The following is a 21,386-nucleotide window of genomic DNA, read 5'->3' on the forward strand; positions in this document are numbered from 1 at the left end:
GCAGAAACTGTTGATCCCGGATGGTGACCGGAACATGATGATACGCGTCGCGTATATCTAGGGAACACATCCAATCGCCTGGGCATAAGGCTTTCTTCACTGAGTCCAAGGACTCCATTCGGAAATGCTGCTTCCGTCAAGTCTTGTTTACTGATTTCAGGTCTAGGATCGGGCGCCAAGCTCCTGAGGCCTTCTTGACTAGGAAGAAGACTGAGTATACCCCAGACTTCTTTTCCTCTCTCGGGACCGGAATGATGACATTCTGCTGGGTCAAGGTATCGAGACACTGGAGAAGAGCCTTTCTTTTCTCTGGGTTCCTTGGAACAGCTGAACGGTGAAAGACTGGTCGCGGAAGGTTGGTGACAAACTCTAGACTGTAGCCTTCTTTGATCACCCTGCGAACCCAAGCATCGTCTGTGGACTGATCCAAGGCGTCCCAGAAGTGGCAGAAGAGTCTTCCCCCCAACTGGAGACCCTGGGGACCACCACCTTCAGAACGGGCGACGGGCTGGGCCTGAGGATTTTCCTGAACAATCTAGACTGTCCCCCGCGCCAACTTGATTATTTGTCATCAGAGGTCTTACTCCGAAAGGAATATGATTCTCCAGACGTTTGTCTAGTCCTAGAAGGTAACTTGCCCTTTGAGGACTGTTTCTCTGGAAACCTTCTTCTTTTCCTTTGGGGAAGCAGCTGGCTCTTTCCTCCAGAAGCCTTGGAAATTAGATCTTCCATTTTCTTTCCAAACAATGCCTGCCCCTGGAAGGGGAGGGTGCAAAGGGCAATTTTAGAAGTAGTGTCCGCCTCCCATGATCTGAGCCACAGAGCCCTTTTCGCTGAGACAGAGAGGGCTAATGATCTTGAGGCTAATCTAACCTGATCCACAGACGTGTTTATCAGGAAGGAAGAACCCAACTTTAGTTCCGTAAGGCCTTCTAGAATGTCGTTTCTGTCCTGGCCTTCTTTGATAGCAGACTCTATATTGGCTAGCCAAGTCTCCATGGCTTTAGCTACAGCAAGACTAGCCACCTCTGGCTTAAGAGACTCTCCTGCATTAAGATAGGCTCTTTTCAGGTCTGTCTCAAGTCTCTTATCCATGGGGTCGCGCAGTGAGGCTTGATCATCAATGGGTAAGAGTGTATTCCTGGAAAGGTTTAGTACTGGGGCATCCACAACCGGGACGGAACAGAAGTCCTTGATATCTTCTTCATTGAAGGGATATAACTTGGTAAATCGCTGTTGAGTTGGACTTCTTTTGGACAAGACCTCCCATTCTGATTTTATCAGATCTGCCACCTCTTGGTGTAGAGGAAAAACTTGCCCCTTCTTCCTTGCTGAGGGTAAGAACTGGGCAGTAGATGCCTCTTTTTCCTGGAGATTTAAGGCCAGTCTCATGGCCCTGATCAATGGGGAAATCAGATTAAAGTCAAAGGAAGAATGTTCCTCTTCCGAATCTGTCTTTGAGGAAGAATCAAGCAATAGGTCTCCACAGGTATCCTCTTCTGGTGGATGAGCCTCTTTGGAAGCTCGGGTTGTGACAGCTGAGGCACCTGACAATTCCTGGGCTACAGCTTGTTTGATCCAGGCCCGTATATCTGATGGCGGGATCGATGTGCCTGCTGCTTCTGTGAGACAGGGCTGGCAAGGTAACTTGCCCTTTGAGGACTGTTTCTCTGGAAACCTTCTTCTTTTCCTTTGGGGAAGCAGCTGGCTCTTTCCTCCAGAAGCCTTGGAAATTAGATCTTCCATTTTCTTTCCAAACAATGCCTGCCCCTGGAAGGGGAGGGTGCAAAGGGCAATTTTAGAAGTAGTGTCCGCCTCCCATGATCTGAGCCACAGAGCCCTTTTCGCTGAGACAGAGAGGGCTAATGATCTTGAGGCTAATCTAACCTGATCCACAGATGTGTTTATCAGGAAGGAAGAACCCAACTTTAGTTCCGTAAGGCCTTCTAGAATGTCGTTTCTGTCCTGGCCTTCTTTGATAGCAGACTCTATATTGGCTAGCCAAGTCTCCATGGCTTTAGCTACAGCAAGACTAGCCACCTCTGGCTTAAGAGACTCTCCTGCATTAAGATAGGCTCTTTTCAGGTCTGTCTCAAGTCTCTTATCCATGGGTCGCGCAGTGAGGCTTGATCATCAATGGGTAAGAGTGTATTCCTGGAAAGGTTTAGTACTGGGGCATCCACAACCGGGACGGAACAGAAGTCCTTGATATCTTCTTCATTGAAGGGATATAACTTGGTAAATCGCTGTTGAGTTGGACTTCTTTTGGACAAGACCTCCCATTCTGATTTTATCAGATCTGCCACCTCTTGGTGTAGAGGAAAAACTTGCCCCTTCTTCCTTGCTGAGGGTAAGAACTGGGCAGTAGATGCCTCTTTTTCCTGGAGATTTAAGGCCAGTCTCATGGCCCTGATCAATGGGGAAATCAGATTAAAGTCAAAGGAAGAATGTTCCTCTTCCGAATCTGTCTTTGAGGAAGAATCAAGCAATAGGTCTCCACAGGTATCCTCTTCTGGTGGATGAGCCTCTTTGGAAGCTCGGGTTGTGACAGCTGAGGCACCTGACAATTCCTGGGCTACAGCTTGTTTGATCCAGGCCCGTATATCTGATGGCGGGATCGATGTGCCTGCTGCTTCTGTGAGACAGGGCTGGCAAGGTAACTTGCCCTTTGAGGACTGTTTCTCTGGAAACCTTCTTCTTTTCCTTTGGGGAAGCAGCTGGCTCTTTCCTCCAGAAGCCTTGGAAATTAGATCTTCCATTTTCTTTCCAAACAATGCCTGCCCCTGGAAGGGGAGGGTGCAAAGGGCAATTTTAGAAGTAGTGTCCGCCTCCCATGATCTGAGCCACAGAGCCCTTTTCGCTGAGACAGAGAGGGCTAATGATCTTGAGGCTAATCTAACCTGATCCACAGACGTGTTTATCAGGAAGGAAGAACCCAACTTTAGTTCCGTAAGGCCTTCTAGAATGTCGTTTCTGTCCTGGCCTTCTTTGATAGCAGACTCTATATTGGCTAGCCAAGTCTCCATGGCTTTAGCTACAGCAAGACTAGCCACCTCTGGCTTAAGAGACTCTCCTGCATTAAGATAGGCTCTTTTCAGGTCTGTCTCAAGTCTCTTATCCATGGGGTCGCGCAGTGAGGCTTGATCATCAATGGGTAAGAGTGTATTCCTGGAAAAGTTTAGTACTGGGGCATCCACAACCGGGACGGAACAGAAGTCCTTGATATCTTCTTCATTGAAGGGATATAACTTGGTAAATCGCTGTTGAGTTGGACTTCTTTTGGACAAGACCTCCCATTCTGATTTTATCAGATCTGCCACCTCTTGGTGTAGAGGAAACACTTGCCCCTTCTTCCTTGCTGAGGGTAAGAACTGGGCAGTAGATGCCTCTTTTTCCTGGAGATTTAAGGCCAGTCTCATAGCCCTGATCAATGGGGAAATCAGATTAAAGTCAAAGGAAGAATGTTCCTCTTCCGAATCTGTCTTTGAGGAAGAATCAAGCAATAGGTCTCCACAGGTATCCTCTTCTGGTGGATGAGCCTCTTTGGAAGCTCGGGTTGTGACAGCTGAGGCACCTGACAATTCCTGGGCTACAGCTTGTTTGATCCAGGCCCGTATATCTGATGGCGGGATCGATGTGCCTGCTGCTTCTGTGAGACAGGGCTGGCAAGGTAACTTGCCTTTGAGGACTGTTTCTCTGGAAACCTTCTTCTTTTCCTTTGGGGAAGCAGCTGGCTCTTTCCTCCAGAAGCCTTGGAAATTAGATCTTCCATTTTCTTTCCAAACAATGCCTGCCCCTGGAAGGGGAGGGTGCAAAGGGCAATTTTAGAAGTAGTGTCCGCCTCCCATGATCTGAGCCACAGAGCCCTTTTCGCTGAGACAGAGAGGGCTAATGATCTTGAGGCTAATCTAACCTGATCCACAGACGTGTTTATCAGGAAGGAAGAACCCAACTTTAGTTCCGTAAGGCCTTCTAGAATGTCGTTTCTGTCCTGGCCTTCTTTGATAGCAGACTCTATATTGGCTAGCCAAGTCTCCATGGCTTTAGCTACAGCAAGACTAGCCACCTCTGGCTTAAGAGACTCTCCTGCATTAAGATAGGCTCTTTTCAGGTCTGTCTCAAGTCTCTTATCCATGGGGTCGCGCAGTGAGGCTTGATCATCAATGGGTAAGAGTGTATTCCTGGAAAAGTTTAGTACTGGGGCATCCACAACCGGGACGGAACAGAAGTCCTTGATATCTTCTTCATTGAAGGGATATAACTTGGTAAATCGCTGTTGAGTTGGACTTCTTTTGGACAAGACCTCCCATTCTGATTTTATCAGATCTGCCACCTCTTGGTGTAGAGGAAACACTTGCCCCTTCTTCCTTGCTGAGGGTAAGAACTGGGCAGTAGATGCCTCTTTTTCCTGGAGATTTAAGGCCAGTCTCATAGCCCTGATCAATGGGGAAATCAGATTAAAGTCAAAGGAAGAATGTTCCTCTTCCGAATCTGTCTTTGAGGAAGAATCAAGCAATAGGTCTCCACAGGTATCCTCTTCTGGTGGATGAGCCTCTTTGGAAGCTCGGGTTGTGACAGCTGAGGCACCTGACAAATCCTGGGCTACAGCTTGTTTGATCCAGGCCCGTATATCTGATGGCGGGATCGATGTGCCTGCTGCTTCTGTGAGACAGAGCTGGCATAGTCTTTTGCCCATTAGCGCTGGTTCAGAGCATCCCAGGCATTGACTGCTTGAGGCCTCCGTAGGGCGGGGGTATTCCTTTTGCCTAGCAGCCGGTCTCATGGTGCTAGGAGAAAACAGAGAGGCATATAGTTATTAATATCCCCACCTGCCCAGGTCCTACACAGATGTAGTGCTTGCGTGGGCTTGATTTATCTTTTTTTTTTTTTCTACCTCAGCGGGGGGGGACTAGACTTCTTGGGGATGCGGCTTGGACCCAGCCAGGAAGGGACCTGCAGTAAAAAGAAAAAATACGGTAGCTGTTAGGTGGGAATCTTTCCCTTGAGTCAGCCCCAATAATTACAGGTACCCCCTGGAGTCCGCTAAACTAAGGCCTACCCGGAGGAGTACAGCAGTGGCCGAGAGCGGACGTGACACAGACCCAGGACGCCAATTCAAACAAGGCGCGCTGCTTGTCCGCAACCCAAAAGAAAAGGATTTCCGGATATGACGTCACCGCCCCGACAAACTCCTCCGATTGTGGCCGAGCGCTAACTTCCGCATCCCTGCCTGCGTTCCAAAAACTGATGCGGCTGCCATAGGTCGCATGGGAGCCAGACGCTTTATGAGCAGGCCGGTAACCCGTGAAGCAGGGGAACGCCGATTTCTTATCTTGAGGCAGACGGCGGGCGAAAAACCCTGACTCGCCAGGGAAAAGGCCGGTTCCAGGGACGCCTTATGGGCAGGTCCCAGCTAATCCCCCCTAAAAGAAAACGAGCTCCTAGAAAAGGAGCGGAGCAAAGGAGAAAACCAAAAAGACACCGTCGAGAGTGTAAGTGACACCTTTATTGTTTGTGGGAGGGTTCTTCTGACGGAGTATGAGGGGAGGGGCTAGTCCCGGTGAGTACTGACATGGAGAGGACAGGGGAAATGGCTGGACACATTTTGTATGATGATTGTACAGGATTCATTGTCTTGCTTTTGGAATTTTTCTTTATTGTAAAATGCCTACTTCTTTAAATAAAGAATATATAAAAAAAATAAAAAAAAAATATGCTGAAACAGGAAATCTATGTGCCGTTTATTGGGGTTTCCCAGCACAGATCATATTCCTGCCGACTATGGCTTTCCCTTTAGGTGTCAGCTTCTGCTACCAGAGACAGTAGTTTTCTGGAACACTTTTTTGCTGTGGCTCCACCTTTTCTTTTTAAGCTTTCTGGTACCTGTGTTACATGACAGTTTTTTCACCTTCAAAACACATTTCACAATTTTCACACATGTTTTCAGATGATTCTACAGAAACAAATGGGAAAATTGCTGCATACTTACCTTGATTTTCCTTTCCTGGTACCTCTCCCTATTGGCACTTTCCAACTACTCCTCCGGAGAAGAACCCCACTTCTGCCTCCTCTCGCTGAGAACAGAAAGGTACAGTGCACAAGCCAACATAGGCACTGGCCAGGAAGAAAGGAATGCGCCTGGTCTTGCCAGGGAACATACTTCAGGGCAAGTCATTAACGAGTGCACTAACAACAACATAGGCCAGTTAACTGGGCCCTAGGCAGGGCTAAAGCAGCCACTGTATAAGATGTGCAGGTGGCCCTGGCTGTTGTGGTTATATAAAAATGGTGCTCAAAACTGTATATTTGGAGTTTATTTTTCATTTAACTACTAGTCATATGGTACTTGAAGTTGCTTAGCTAATATAACACAATTATGACCACTTCCATTTACACCTAAATATATGGTTCATAACGATATGGTTTATTGATCTTAATGTGGGATACAAAAAAATTTAATCTGAGTCGATCTGTTTAAATCTGGCTCCATGACCTTTGTCCCTGCAGCTGGAGTTAGAAACAGTAAAGGGGATGTAAAGGCAAAAATAAAATCCAATACAAATCTCTACACAGTCACCAACTGCTCTACAGAGAAACAAAGAAAGCTGCTTGAGTTCTGCATGGCTGGGAAGTAAGGCGGGGGGGGCTCCCCCTGCTATTCATAAGTATGATTGTTTCCCTGTCCAGCAGTTAAAACAGTGAAAGTAGAAAATGTCTAAAAACGGCTTGGCAGTAGATGGCATCAAGGATCAAACGGTTGGCATGTAAAGGGTTAACTGGCCTCTGTATAAGACCCTGGCTCTTCTAAGAACAGTTGTAAAGAAGAGGGAAATGATGTTCTTAAGAGAGAATAGAGTGGCTACAGTTTTTTTCAACGAAATAGGTGGGTGGCTCTTAAAAGCGCCGTTTTAAGGAGTAAAACCGAAGCGAGGCTTTAACCCCCGAATCCGTACAGAGTGCGTCCCTGGCGCTTCAGAACATACACCACATCCATAGCGGTGACGGTCTTCCTCTTGGCGTGCTCGGTGTAGGTGACCGCGTCCCGGATAACGTTCTCCAGGAACACCTTCAACACGCCGCGAGTCTCCTCGTAGATGAGGCCGGAGATGCGCTTGACTCCCCCTCTGCGTGCCAGGCGGCGGAGGGCGGGCTTGGTGATGCCCTGGATGTTATCCCGCAGCACCTTCCTGTGGCGCTTAGCGCCTCCATTGCCCAGACCCTTTCCGCCCTTGTCTCTTCCAGACATGATTCAACTCACAAAGATTTCTTTGAAAGATGCAGGCTCGCGCTCCCGTCCCACTTCATATACAGACTGACACGACCTGATAGGGAACTGCAAACTCACCCCCCCTCCCTTCTCTTCGCATTCTCCGGAAACCATGGGCTAACTGGTGATTGGTTAAACGTGAGCCGCCAGTAGCCATTCGTAAAATGCGGTTTGAGCGTCGAAATGGCTGTTCCTTTCAAAGTGCCCGCCAAATCTATCGTGCCAATTTCCAAACCGATATTCAACGATTTCACTTTTTGCTTTGCCTCTGGCATTCCGCCCTTCAATTCATTCTGCTGGCAGAGCGTTACAGCGGGCTATTTTAAACTCTTATGGGCAAAAGTGGGAATTCAAAGAGGACCTCTCTTTCTTTCTCTCCTTCTCTCTCTCTCTATGTCCTTCTTTCTTTCTTTCTTTCTCTATCTATCCTTTCCTGTCCTTACACATGGCAGTGGGCAGTAAGGGTTAAATCCCCCTGACGTAGGAAGGCACAGGAAATAGAATAAAAGCCCTTCCGGGTCCCACCCGCGCCCATCTCAATTTTCCTGTCGAGGAAATACCCCCACACCAGAGGAGCTCTCTCTCTCCTTCTGAAGCGCCTGGGGCCGAGGTTCACCTTGTGCGTGTCCCAGGGGAAGCCGGCGGGCTTCAGGGCCTTTTGTTGCCTACGGCGCAGTAAGACGCAATGCTGCCTCGGGAGGTAGCGCATGCGCGATAAGACGCCGAGCGCCCATCTGATAATGGCGCTACTTGACTTGGCGAAAACTCGCTCCCGCGACAACACGCCGAGAGCCCATCTCCAAAATGGCGCCTACGGAACACGGCGAAAAGACGCATGCGCATTGGCGCTCAAAATAAAAGGCGCGCGCCGATTACAGGTAAGCACTGTTGGCGGTTTTTATTTTCTTCAAGCTGCACCCTAACAGAGGATCTACTGAGAGAATCTCCAATACCTCTGCAGTGCACCTGTATTCTGTCCAGCCCAGGTGTAAGTAAGCTGGCTAACAAAAACGCAGGAACCTCATTGTTAATATACAATGCCTTACAAAGACTCTATCTATCTTACAGACTGTCTGATATGAGCAGACGCTCAGGTTCCAGGGGGTAAGTGCACAAGAGAGTTTTTTTCGAGGGATTACAAGTAAAAAGCCGATGGGCTTAGTGGTAAGTAACTGTTCTAACTGTCTTTCACAGAAGTCCCCCTCCAAGAGAAGAATCTCAAAGGAGGAAGACTCCCAGGATCGACTGCACGGCCTGTGGAGATGCAGCTCTACATGACAGAAGGCTATGTGAAAGATGCCTTCACGAAGCAGCAGGTCCTTCACCGGACCTACACAACCTAAAAGATTGGATGCAAAGCACCATCAAAGAATCCATGGACGACATGGTTAACCAAGTCACAGAGAGAGTCCTAATCAATATAGGAGACAGATACAACCCACAGTCCTCCACGGCAGGGAGCAGTGGCAGAGCCCATAAAAGAAGGGAGCCCCCAAGCTACTCCAGCGTCTCGGAAGGGGAACTTTCCCAAACCGAAGAAGACGAACCAGATGACTCGGGCTCTTTCAACTTGGACTACTTGGAACCCCTAATTAAAGCCATGAGATCAGCCCTAGATCTCGATGCTACCGAAGACACTCCCAGACACGACAGAATGTTCAAATCCATAGCCAAAAAAAGTGCTAAATTCCCCATCCACAGTGTCATCAAAGACACTATTCTGGAAGAGTGGAAAATGCCTGATAAAAAAATAGGCACCTCCAGAAGAATTAAGAAATTATACCCCTTTGAAGAAAATGACTTCAAATTCTGGCATACCGCCCCCAAAGTCGACGCGGCCATAACCAGAGTGGCAAGACGTACCACCCTACCAGTAGACGAAGGGGTATCACTCAAAGACGCCATGGAGAGGAGACAAGACATGACTCTCAAAAAGTCATACCTAATCAACGGAACATCCAATCAAGCCTCAGTAGCCATCACCACATTGGCAAGAGCTAACCAAATTTGGATAGAAGACCTAGAACTATCCATAAAAAATGGCACTGACAGAAAAAAAACTGATACAAATGGTTCAAGACATCAAAACCGTCAACGAATACACCACAGAGGCCTCCATGGACCTAGTAAAATTTTCCGCAAAAGCCATGGGGCTTAGCGTGGCAGCCCGCAGAGCCCTCTGGTTGCGACACTGGCATGCCGATCCCCAGAGCAAGCACAACCTCTGCTCTCTTCCCTTCGAAGGGTCTTTATTATTTGGGGAGAAACTGGATAACATTATTTCCAAGGCATCTGCAGGCAAATCTGCCTTCCTTCCGCAAGATAAAAGGGACAAGAAACCCTTTCGGAAACCCTTCCAGGACTCCAAACAATACAGACCAGGCAAACCCTCCTTCAGACAACCTTGGAGGGCCAGAGGCCAGGGCCAACCCTGGACTAGAAGGAAGGACTTCAAATCTGACAAAAAGCCAGTATGAAGGTGCGCGAGCCCCCCTGTCTTGCCTTGGAGGAAGACTAAATCTTTTCAAGACAGTGTGGGCTCACAACATATCGGATTCATGGGTACTGAAGATCCTCGACGAAGGGTACAAGCTAGACCTCCTCTCCTATCCAACAAGTACCTTTGTGTCCTCAGAAAAACCCAGATCCTCAGAAGCAGAAAAGAACTTAAAGAGCATCCTCTCAGACCTATTGCTCAGAGGAATAATCTCAGAAGTTCCCCAACAGGATTCTTTCAAAGGAATCTACTCTCACCTCTTCCTGAAAAGGAAAACGAACGGAACCTTCAGGGTTATCCTCAACCTCAGACACCTCAACAAGTTTCTCAGAACAAAAACTTCAAAATGGAGACTCTGAGGTCCATATGCCAACTTATCAACCACGGGGACTGGATGGCAAAGATAGACATCCAGGACGCATATCTCCACATCCCAATATGGGAAACTCACAAAAAATTCCTGAGGTTCACGATATTGGGCAAACACTTCCAATACCAAGCCCTCCCGTTCGGTCTTGCATCCGCCCCAAGGGTCTTTACGAAGATACTAGCACCCATGATAGCCTTTCTGAGACTCAAAGGCATCCAAATCTTCTCTTACCTCGACGATATGCTCATAAAGGCACCATCACACAACATGCTTATACTACATCTAGAGATTGTCTTAAATACCCTGAGACAATGGGGATGGATCATCAACTTGGAGAAATCCAATCTCCTTCCAACTCAAGAAATTCTATTCCTAGGAGTCCTAATCAACTCCAGAAAACTCCAAGTAAGACTCCCAGAAGACAGAGTCTCGGACATAATCCACCAAGTGAGACAACTATCTCTCCATCCCATCACAATGGCGAGGATATGTCAACAAGTCTTGGGGAAACTTACATCTACCATAGACTCAATAAAATGGGCCAGATTCCATACGAGGCCTCTCCAAGAGGACTTCCTAAAAAAATGGGACAGGAACCACGAGAGGGACTCGCAACTGATCCACTTAGACCCCAACACAATCTCTCAAATGTCCTGGTGGCTCAAAAGAGAAAACCTGGAAACTCCGGTATCCTTAGCCCCCCAGAAATGGGAAACAGTCACGACGGACGCAAGCCACATGGGCTGGGGAGCCCATTACAAACTAATCCAGATCCAAGGAAAATGGACCCCATTCAGAGAGCAAGAAATCCTCCAACTGGAGAGAACTGAAGGCGGTCTCGTTAGCCATCTACCGCCTCCAAAAACACCTAAAGGACAAGTCCATCCTAATCAGATCAGACAACTTAACCGCAGTAAGTTATATCAACAACCAGGGGGGGACCAGGTCCAGACAGTTGTCCTCCTTGACCACAGCTATTTTCGAATGGGCACAAAAGAACGTGATAACCATCAAAGCTTCCTACATCCCGGGCCCTTCGAACTCCCTAGCGGATCATCTCAGCAGGAAGTTCCCAGCTATAGGAGAATGGGAACTGAACCAGGATGTATACCACACGATCTGCAAGAAATGGGGCAACACATCCATCGACCCTAATGGCAACTTTCAAGAACAAAAAGAACAAAGTGTTCTGCTCATGGCAGAGGGACCCCAGGACAACATACTGGGATGCGTTCTCCTTCCTATGGAACTTCCCCCTAGCATACATTTTCCCTCCAATATCCATGATAGCGAGAACTATCAAGAAAATACAAGAGGACAAAGCACATGTGATCCTCATCACACCCTGGTGGCCAAGGAGACCCTGGTTCCCTCTCCTCTTCCACCTATCCCTAAAGAAGCCATTCCGTCTTCCCGTCACTCCAGACCTACTCCATCAGGGACCAATACTACATCCAGATCCAGGGAACTGGGCCCTAACTGCCTGGAACCTGAAAGGATAAAACTGAAGGGACTGGGGCTCTCCGACGAGGCCATCAAGACCCTCACAGCATCCAGGAAAATTTCAACATCCTCCAAATACTACAAAATTTGGGAAAAATTCTCCAGCTGGGGACTGGGGAAATACGGAGAGGCCTTCTCCATTTCTGAAATCTCCATCATAGAGTTCTTACAGTCTGGGGTAGAGGCCAGCCTCAGCACCTCTACCCTAAAAGGGCAGATCTCTGCCATTTCTGCTTACACAGACAACCAATGGGCCTCCCGTCCACTCATCAAACAATTCTTCAAGGCTCTCTCCAGACTTCGCCCTCAAAACAGGGACTCGGTTCCCCCATGGGACCTATCTCTAGTCCTAGACGCTCTGACCAGAGCTCCCTTTGAACCCTTAGAGGACGTTCCCCTAGAAATCCTCTCATTGAAAACCACATTCCTGCTGGCCATCTCCTCAGCCAGAAGAGTGGGCGAACTCCACTCTCTTTCCGCCAGGGAGAGCAAGATAACCTTCCTCCATGACAAAGTCATCCTGAAAACCAGGGACAACTTCATCCCCAAGGTAGTCTCAAAATTTCACATGTCCCAGGACATAATACTACCAACCTTCTTCGACAATCCCCAAAACGAAGAAGAAAACAGACTTCACCACCTAGACGTCACCAGATGCCTGAAAATCTATCTCCAGAGAGTCGCAGACTTCAGAAAGTCAGACAACCTCCTCTTAATTCATGAGGGTTCTAAGAAAGGCCTTGCAGCCTCCAAAAAAACCATCTCTACATGGATTAGAGACTGCATACAATTCAGCTTACTCCTCTCAGACAGTACCTGGGCCTACTTCTCTAAGAGCACACTCTACCAGAGGAATCGCGGCTTCCTGGGCCTTCCATGCCCAAGTATCGGCTGATACCATATGCAGAGCAGCTACCTGGAAGAACCTCCACACCTTCTCCAAACACTACTGCTTTGACATTTTCTCCAACGATATAGCTGAATTTGGGCGCAGTGTCCTTTCAGCGGCTACAATAAAGCTCATAACTAATCCCTCCCTAATGTGTTGCTTTTGTACATCCCTTACTGCCCACTGCCATGTGTAAGGACAGGAAAGCAGAAAATCTATACATACTTACCGTGATTTTCTTTTCCTGGACTGTAACATGGCAGTGGGCAGGGGTTCCCTCCCTAAAATGGGGGTATTATCTCCAGCCATTGAGATGGGCGCGGGTGGGACCCGGAAGGGCTTTTATTCTATTTCCTGTGCCTTCCTACGTCAGGGGGATTTAACCCTTACTGCCCACTGCCATGTTACAGTCCAGGAAAAGAAAATCACGGTAAGTATGTATAGATTTTCTGCTTTCTCTCTCTCCCCCACCTCTCACTCAGATGGGCTGTGCCCCCGAATCACAGGAAGGCATTTGGTGTATTAGCAGCCCACTGGCTCGCTGCGGCCTTATCACTTTCCTTGGTGCACAAAGTATATTCGTGTTGCTTTCCACGGCATCGGCAGATTTCTAATGACTCATGAATGGAGGGTTGTGGTAAAATAGCGCTAACCTGCAGCTTTGGACGGGATTACATTCCGCTGCAGTTACTCCTCATGGGAAAGGGGAGACGCTGCAAAGCTGCGAAGACAAAGTAGTACACGAATATGGCCATTGAGTGGCTTATTGCACAGTTACATGTTTTAAGGGTGCCTCTAAATCCAAATCCATCTTTGGAATTCCATCGCCACTTGAAACATTTACCCGCCCGCACTTGGCTTCCCCTGCTCCACCTGTTAAAGCGCAAGTCTAGCAGCGGCTGTGGGTAGGGCTGTAACAAATGTTAGGGAAATGAGCTGTTCTCTATCACATAACCGCCAATTTCTTTGTACTGGGAAGCGATCGAAAGATGAGCCTGTTCCCATCTGCAGCAGCTCAGTGCCCCACCCCCACACGTGACATCAATACCGCACCCCCCACTCCAATGTTCGCTGGTAGGCCTGAAAGAAACGGAACGGACGAAACACCGTGGAACGTCTGTGGCTGAATTTGACGAAAAATGCAGGAAACAAAGAACTATGCAAAGAAAGAAAAACAAAAAGAAATGCAGTACCTCCATAGAAATGTGTCCCTTTTTTTTTTTTTTTGGCGGGCATTTTGAAACGGTCACAACCAATCAGAAATGAATAAAGAGGGCGTGTGTATATGAAAGAGCCAATGGCATTGAGGCGCTTGGAATAAATAGGAGGAATCGGCCGTTGAAGCGCTATTTCGTAGTAGCGAGAAGCAGCTTACTGTTGTGCTAATGGCTCGTACCAAGCAGGACCGCCCGCAAATCCACCGGCGGGAAGGCTCCCCGCAAGCAGTGGCCACCAAGGCAGCCCGCAAGAGCGCCCCGGCCACCGGCGGAGTCAAGAAACCCCATCGCTATCGCCCAGGCACCGTGGCTCTCCGGGAAATCCGCCGTTACCAGAAATCCACCGAGCTGCTCATCCGCAAACTGCCTTTCCAGCGGCTGGTCCGGAGATCGCCCAGGACTTCAAGACCGATCTCCGCTTCCAGAGCTCAGCCGTCATGGCTCTGCAGGAGGCCAGCGAGGCTTATCTGGTGGGGCTCTTCGAGGACACCAACCTGTGCGCCATCCACGCCAAGAGGGTCACCATCATGCCCAAGGACATCCAGCTGGCCCGCAGGATCCGAGGAGAGAGGGCTTAGATCTCTCCTTCCCCATCACTCGCTCACCCACACAAAGGCTCTTTTCAGAGCCACCAACACTCTCTGACAATCAGCTGTGCTTGTGCTGCCTTTCATTCCCACCCCCCCCCCCCCCCCCCAAATGACTCCGCTCTTTAGCCTTTCACATACCGGTAGGTCTTCTATTAGAAGCCATAGCAACACACACCATTACCTGCTAGCAGTTCCCACACATCCCTTTTACTTGAAACATTTCAATCCTTCGCGTGGCTCTATCGCCTCATGCTCTCAAAAGAAACGAAGCTCGAGCAGCGCCGGCTGACTGGCTGCTCCCTCCCCCCCATCCATCTGCTGTGGCTTCCAGCGGACACACGTCAATTCGTTCAGCTAAGGCCAAATGTTGTCCTTGCATCAAGTTGTGCTGCTGCTGCTGACAGTTTTAACCTTTTTTTTTTTTTTTTTTAATTAATATTATGATTTTCTTGCCACCACAAATGCATTCATTGCACTCACACTGAGAAGACTGGAGTTTCTCAATCCCTCCACTCAAAACACCCATCTCTCATCACACCCATGAGGGGGGTTCATCCTGTAATAGGAGGTTTAAAGAAAGAGCAATGCTCTGCAAAAGACTTGCCTCTCTCCACCATCATCATCATCATCATCATCATCATCAACAACTCCCTGGCAATCAAGTGAGGGGAAACCAGTGTAAAGAGGAGAAACTTCTTCCCTTTCACGATTTCTTCTCACTATTTAGTCAGACACACACAAAGCTATACACAGCGCTGTTTAGATGGAGTGGGTGGCTCTGAAAAGAGCCTTTGGGTTGGTAGTTGTTTGGGCGGCGGCAGCAGCAGCCAGCTGCTCACTTGCTCTTGGCAGATTTGGCGCTCTCGGTTTTCTTGGGGAGCAGCACAGACTGGATGTTGGGCAGGACACCGCCCTGGGCGATGGTGACCCCTCCGAGCAGTTTGTTGAGCTCCTCGTCGTTGCGCACGGCGAGCTGCAGGTGCCTGGGGATGATCCGGAGTCTTCTTGTTATCCCGGGCAGCGTTGCCGGCCAACTCGAGGATCTCGGCGGTCAGATACTCGAGCACTGCTGCAAGGTAGACCGGTGCTCCCGGCTCCCACCCGCTCGGCATAATTGCCTTTCCTGAGCAGCCGGTGAACACGGCCGACTGGGAACTGAAGGCCGGCCCGAGATGAGCGAGTCTTGGCCTTAGCCCGGGTCTTGCCGCCTTGTTTGCCTCTTCCTGACATAATTGCAAGCCTGGTCGTTCGACGCAAAATGACTCAACGATGATCCTTTGGAGCGCGCACTTTGCTTCTTATAGGCAGCCGGGACCGTACGTGTCTTCGTTGATTGGCTAGGATTGATTGCAGCCAACGAAACACGAGCTTTGCTTCTCACCAATCGTCGGGGCGCAAACGTGGGCCAAGACGTCGTCGATCAGAGCCAGCCAATGGGAATCAGTGACAATGCCCGGCCTTATTTGCATGGGCAGGGTATAAGAGGAGCTGCAGCCGGAGGAGCGACTTATTGTTTGCGTGCAGACTCTGTCACTTGCGAAACATGCCTGAACCCGCCAAATCTGCTCCAGCCCCAAAGAAGGGCTCCAAGAAAGCCGTGACTAAAACCCAGAAGAAGGATGGCAAGAAGCGTAGGAAGAGCAGGAAGGAGAGCTACGCCATCTACGTCTACAAAGTGCTGAAACAGGTGCACCCCGATACCGGCATCTCTTCCAAGGCCATGAGCATCATGAACTCCTTCGTCAACGATGTGTTCGAGCGCATCGCAGGGGAAGCCTCCCGCCTGGCTCACTACAACAAGCGCTCCACCATCACCTCCCGGGAGATCCAGACCGCAGTCCGCCTGTTGCTGCCTGGGGAGGCTGGCCAAGCACGCCGTGTCCGAGGGCACCAAGGGCCGTCACCAAGTACACCAGCGCCAAGTAATCTCTCTCTCTCTCCCATTCCCTGGCCCACCAACCCAAAGGCTCTTTTCAGAGCCACCCACTTTCTCTCTACAAGAGCCGCACCTGCTGTTCTCCACTATCCATTGGTGCAACTTACAATCACCTCCATATGCTTCACCTGTGTGTGTGTGTGTGTGTGTGTGTGTTTGTATACACACACACAAAAACCTGGTTTGCTCCTGAAAAATAATTGCCATTTCAACGCAAAGATAAATGTATCCAAAACACTCGAGGTAGAGTAGGGAGTTGTGCACTTCTCGTCATTACCGCGCGCAAATCTTCACACGCTGCTTGTATTGGACAGAGGCCTCCTAAAAATGAAGTTTATTCATAAAATAGGTACACACAAAAAAAAAAAAGGGGGGGGGGATACGTCTATTTTTTTTTAGTCTCAAGTCGGCCATGAAATCCGTTAGGACCTCCATTCAGTTAGGAAAGGCTGCCGTGTGAAACAAATGGCCTCCAAAGAGAGATATATTTTTTATTTCAAATAAAGCGGCTTCGGTATTGCGATGAATCAAGTTTCTAGAGGGCTCCGCTTTCTAAGACTTCGATTGGTTATTTCTTTTGACGGCAGATCGAGTCAGGCTTCATAGTAGAGACCGTCTGCTGCTGCTGCTCCGTGTAAGGCAATACGTGTTCCCTCTTGGAGCTTTTGGTGAAAGATTTAGGATTAGTAGAAGGGGATGTAACCTATTGGAAGGAGAGATCCAGCGCTTTTGTGGAATAGGTGGGTGGCCCTTAAAAGGGCCGTTTTGATGAGGAAACAGAAGCGAGCCTTTAACCTCCGAATCCGTACAGAGTGCGTCCCTGGCGCTTCAGAGCATACACCACATCCATAGCGGTGACGGTCTTCCTCTTGGCGTGCTCGGTGTAGGTGACCGCGTCCCGGATAACGTTCTCCAGGAACACTTTCAGCACCCCGCGAGTCTCCTCGTAGATGAGGCCGGAGATGCGCTTGACTCCCCCTCTGCGGTGCCAGGCGGCGGATGGCGGGCTTGGTGATGCCCTGGATGTTATCCCGCAGCACCTTCCTGTGGCGCTTAGCGCCTCCTTTGCCCAGACCCTTTCCGCCCTTGCCTCTTCCAGACATGATTCTTCTACTCGCAAAGATTTCTTTGAAAGATGCAGGCTCGCGCTCTCGTCCCCCTTCATATACAGAATGACTCGACCTGATAGGGAACTGCGAGGACTGACCCCCCCCCCCTTTACCCTTTCCCCTAGCGGCTGGCATGTGAAGATGAACTCAACACGGCTGCTGTTAATGTCGAACAGCCCGCCAAAAATGTTTGCCTTCAACTGTTACAGGCCCAGTGTCATATCGTTCTCTCTCTCTCTCTCTCTCCAGCATTCCGCCATGATGAAATTCTATGCTACCTAATCGCCTCCGCCGGTCCATTGACTCATCCAGGTTCTTATTGATTTATTATCAACGCTTGCGGCAAAAGCAAACCGCTACGTCTACTCCTTTCTCGCCAACCGCTTGCAGGCCCCTTCCCAGCGGCACCCCAAATGAGCCTCTCATCTGAGGGTTCATTGTTATTCTGCCTCTTTCACCCGTTTGTTACTTCTCTAGAAAGATTTCACTAGCACTTTGCCACATTGTTACTTACTGGGGCATTTTCGCAAGCACAGGATCCAAGTGGCAACAGTGCACCAGCAGTGCGTGTAATTCAGCGCACGTTTGTCCCCAAAGACGCTTTTTTCTGACAACGAGAGCCTGTCAAGATTATTAACGGAGAAGAGATACTACTACTACTACTACTAACTACTAACTACTAACTACCACTACGAGCCGGATGGATAGTCGTGTTCGTTAGAAAGCTAGTAGGTTAGCAGAAGCAGAGGAAGAGTCGCTATAGGACAACAAGCTGCTCTTTCAGGGGGATGTGGTGGCTCTTAAAAGAGCCTTTGGTTGAATTGGGGCAGTGGTGCGCTCGCGTCGCTCGCTCATTCTTCTTGGGGGCGGCTTTCTTGGTTTTGACCACTTTGGCTTTGGCCGCTTTGGCCTTTGCTGGGCTTTTGCAGCAGCAGCTTTGGGCTTGACGGCGGTCTTTTTTGCGGGGCTCTTGGTGGCCTTCTTGGGCTTGGCAGCTTTGTTTTTTTTCGGGCTCTTTGCTGCTTAGCGCCGCCTTGCGGGTTTCTTGAGCTTTCTTCGGGCCTCTTGGCGGCTGCGGAGACTTTCTTGGGCTTTTCGGAGGACTTTGGCGCCTTCTTGGCTGCTGCCGCTGGTTTCTTGGCTTTGGCCGCTGCTAGCGGCGCCTTCTTCTTGGCGGGCGGCCTTGTCCTTGCTCTGCAGCTGCTTCTTGTTGAGCTTGAAGGAACCGGAGGCTCCACTGCCTTTGACTTGGAGCAGGGTCTCCTTGGTGACCAGAGCCCTTGAGAGCCAGCTTGAGGCGGCTGTTGTTCTTGTCCACATCGTAGCCTCCCCGCAGCCCAGAGTCTTCTTGAGCGCTGCCAGAGACACCCCGCTGCGCTCCTTGGAAGCGGACACGGCTGTGACGATCTGCTCGGACACACTGGGCCCAGACGACGGCTTCTTGGCGGACTTAGCGGCCCCGCTGCTTTCTTGGGCTGCTGCTTCTTTTTCTTGGCCGCGGGCTCAGCCGGGGAGGAGCGGGCGCGGATTCGGCGGCTTCAGCCATGGCAGATTCTCGGTCTATCTTTTTTCCGGAAATGATAAAACACAACTCTCGCTCAACTCCACTTCTCCTTATATACAACCTTTTCTGTCTGTTGATTGGCTCAGTTGCAATAAGCTATGGCCTTGTCATTGGACAAAAGGCTAGGCACGCCCATAGCAAACCTTCTGGATGCGGCTTTACGGGAGCTTTCCTTCTGTGCTTCCAGCGTCTCAAAAACGCAAAAGGTTATTCCTAATATCTACTTTGACAAACAGCCCACGCGAGTTGGTATAGTCCAGCTGCCGCCTAATGCCCGCGTGTCCTGGCAGCCATTGTCTGCACGTTTGCTTGCACGGACGCGGCCCCAAACAGCCCCTGGCAGCTCAGACTTCACTCCTGGTTCAGTCTGGGGCATCGTCACTGAATCTTTTCCGTTTGATCGCTCTCATTTTCGTCTGTTTCTTCGCAGCCCTTTTCCGCCGCGGACAAGAGAAAAGGTTATGGGCTAAGAAATAGCGAGATCAGTGAGGGGTTTGGACGCTACCAAAAGAAAATCCTGGGCTTTTGCACTGCGCAAAAGTAGCACCAGAAACCCAATCGCTTGCGCTGGTTATATCCTAGTGACTGCAGCTTCATGCAGTGGGAGCCATGCAGTGTGCATTTAGTTTGTCTATGGATCCAACTATCAGTCAGGCAGCTACCAATAATGGTCCCCTGTGCATCTCTAGGCAACTGCTAGGATAAGCTAAGTCGATTGGTAACATTTGCCTATAACGGATATTCTAAGGGATTTTGGCTGTTGTAATCACATTCTATTCATTCATCATTCATCATCATCATCTATCATCACTTCATCATCATCTCATCATTCATTCATATCATCATTTCATCATTATCATTCATATCATCATCATTCATCAAATTCATCAATGCAATGCATCTATCATCATCATCAATATTCACATCTACACTCATCATTCAATCATCATCAATCATCATCATCTACCTTTTTGAGTGGCGCCACAGTCTATCTCGTCATCATATACTGCAGATAATTAGCTCTAACTAAAGCAAGTCACTGGTTCTTAAAGGGAATACTTCTTCTAGCAGTTTATGTTGCAAACCGCAACTTATCCTGTATGTTGAGACTCAACTATCTGTTTGGGATATATGACTTCCAAGGCGGTCAAAGAGTGAAGCGACATGTAATTAAACTGGGCACGGGCATCTTTACAGTCCACGCTGCCTTGGAAGTCATTACACTCCAGACTAGATTGATTGTGTGTAACTTCGATAATTCAGATTGAGTGATTAGTGATTCATGGAAACTGTATCATGTATGCACTCCTCCCTCCGCACTTTAGTCAAGATGAGAGATTTAGATATCCTTCTTTGAAGAGACCAGAGTCTGTAATGAGATCTTTGACTCTGATTGAGCTCCATTGATTGTTCTGGATGAGCTGCGAATTGATTCCTTCACAATTCCATGGTTCTCATGGAGCAGTTAGAACTTGTGTGTTTAGATGCATATGCATCGCAACCCCTGATTTGATGTAGATGTTGTCCGAATTGGATCCCGAGTGCTTCAATAGATGTGCTAATCTGGTAATATTGGCAATCCCTTGGCGTGGGGGAATGTTGTATTGGCAGGGCATCTCTCTCTCTGTTTTATTTTTGATTTTTCTGATTTACATTTCTAGGCCGCAACCCACAAAAACAATTCCTTGATTATGATGTGCGTCTTAGGCCAAAGTTTCACAGGTTAATCGTACGACTTATTTATGACAGTTTCGATAAGCTAAGGCTACATAACCACTGGTAAACCTATTTACTGTAGCACGTACCTACTTCTTATCATTGAGTGTAGCTTGGAATGACCAAAGTGGTTTTTCCCATATCAGGTAATTATTAGACTTATTATTTCTATTTACTATACAGGTTACACTATATTATTCAGTTAGTAGATACAGTAACAGTTACGCTCACGCTAGTAGTAGTTGTAAGTGCTATGATTTACGCTGACTGAATATCTATTCGATTCATGTCTCATCTGTCAGTCATCATACCTACTGACCTATATATCTACTCAATCCTCTATCATGTCACTACTCCCACTGACTGTGAACTACTCTACCTAACTACTACTACTCACCTACCTCCCACTACTCCATCGACTTCTATCATTCTGACACTACTTATCTCCCCATCACTACCTACTTAATATATTAACTATGTCTAGTACCTACAACGGTTAATGTACTAGAAACAACCTGTCACTGGGTGCCTGCGCGCACGACATGAGTAGTGAATTAATGATCTGTTCCTACACTCTGATTAACCAGTCTCAGGCAACGCGTTGCCAGTTGTAGGCTCCTTTCGCTTTAACCGCTGGATTCCGGGCAACGTCGTAAGTGTATTCTTAGTATTCTAATGGGAATTGACTGGTTTTTGAGGTTATTATCTATTGGATTTTATTAACACTC

General features: G+C 48.7%; 1 protein-coding gene and 4 pseudogenes across 1 annotated transcript; 1 reads left to right on the plus strand and 4 right to left on the minus strand.

The window, feature by feature from the left end:
• Positions 1 to 6,301: 6,301 nt before the first annotated feature.
• Positions 6,302 to 7,254, minus strand: h4c4.L (H4 clustered histone 4 L homeolog). Its single transcript, NM_001135069.1, is given in 1 exon segment — positions 6,302 to 7,254. A coding segment is annotated over 1 exon segment (312 nt). The 5' UTR covers positions 7,247 to 7,254; the 3' UTR covers positions 6,302 to 6,934.
• A 7,174-nt stretch (positions 7,255 to 14,428) lies between these two features.
• Positions 14,429 to 15,563, minus strand: LOC121402227 (annotated as a pseudogene).
• Positions 15,564 to 15,876: 313 nt separating this feature from the next.
• LOC121393058 lies at positions 15,877 to 16,274 on the plus strand (annotated as a pseudogene).
• Positions 16,275 to 17,012: 738 nt separating this feature from the next.
• LOC121402229 lies at positions 17,013 to 17,372 on the minus strand (annotated as a pseudogene).
• Positions 17,373 to 18,158: 786 nt separating this feature from the next.
• Positions 18,159 to 18,881, minus strand: LOC121402045 (annotated as a pseudogene).
• Positions 18,882 to 21,386: the final 2,505 nt, after the last annotated feature.

The sequence above is a fragment of the Xenopus laevis genome, chromosome 3S, assembly GCF_017654675.1.
Source record: "Xenopus laevis strain J_2021 chromosome 3S, Xenopus_laevis_v10.1, whole genome shotgun sequence".
NCBI lineage: Eukaryota > Metazoa > Chordata > Amphibia > Anura > Pipidae > Xenopus > Xenopus laevis.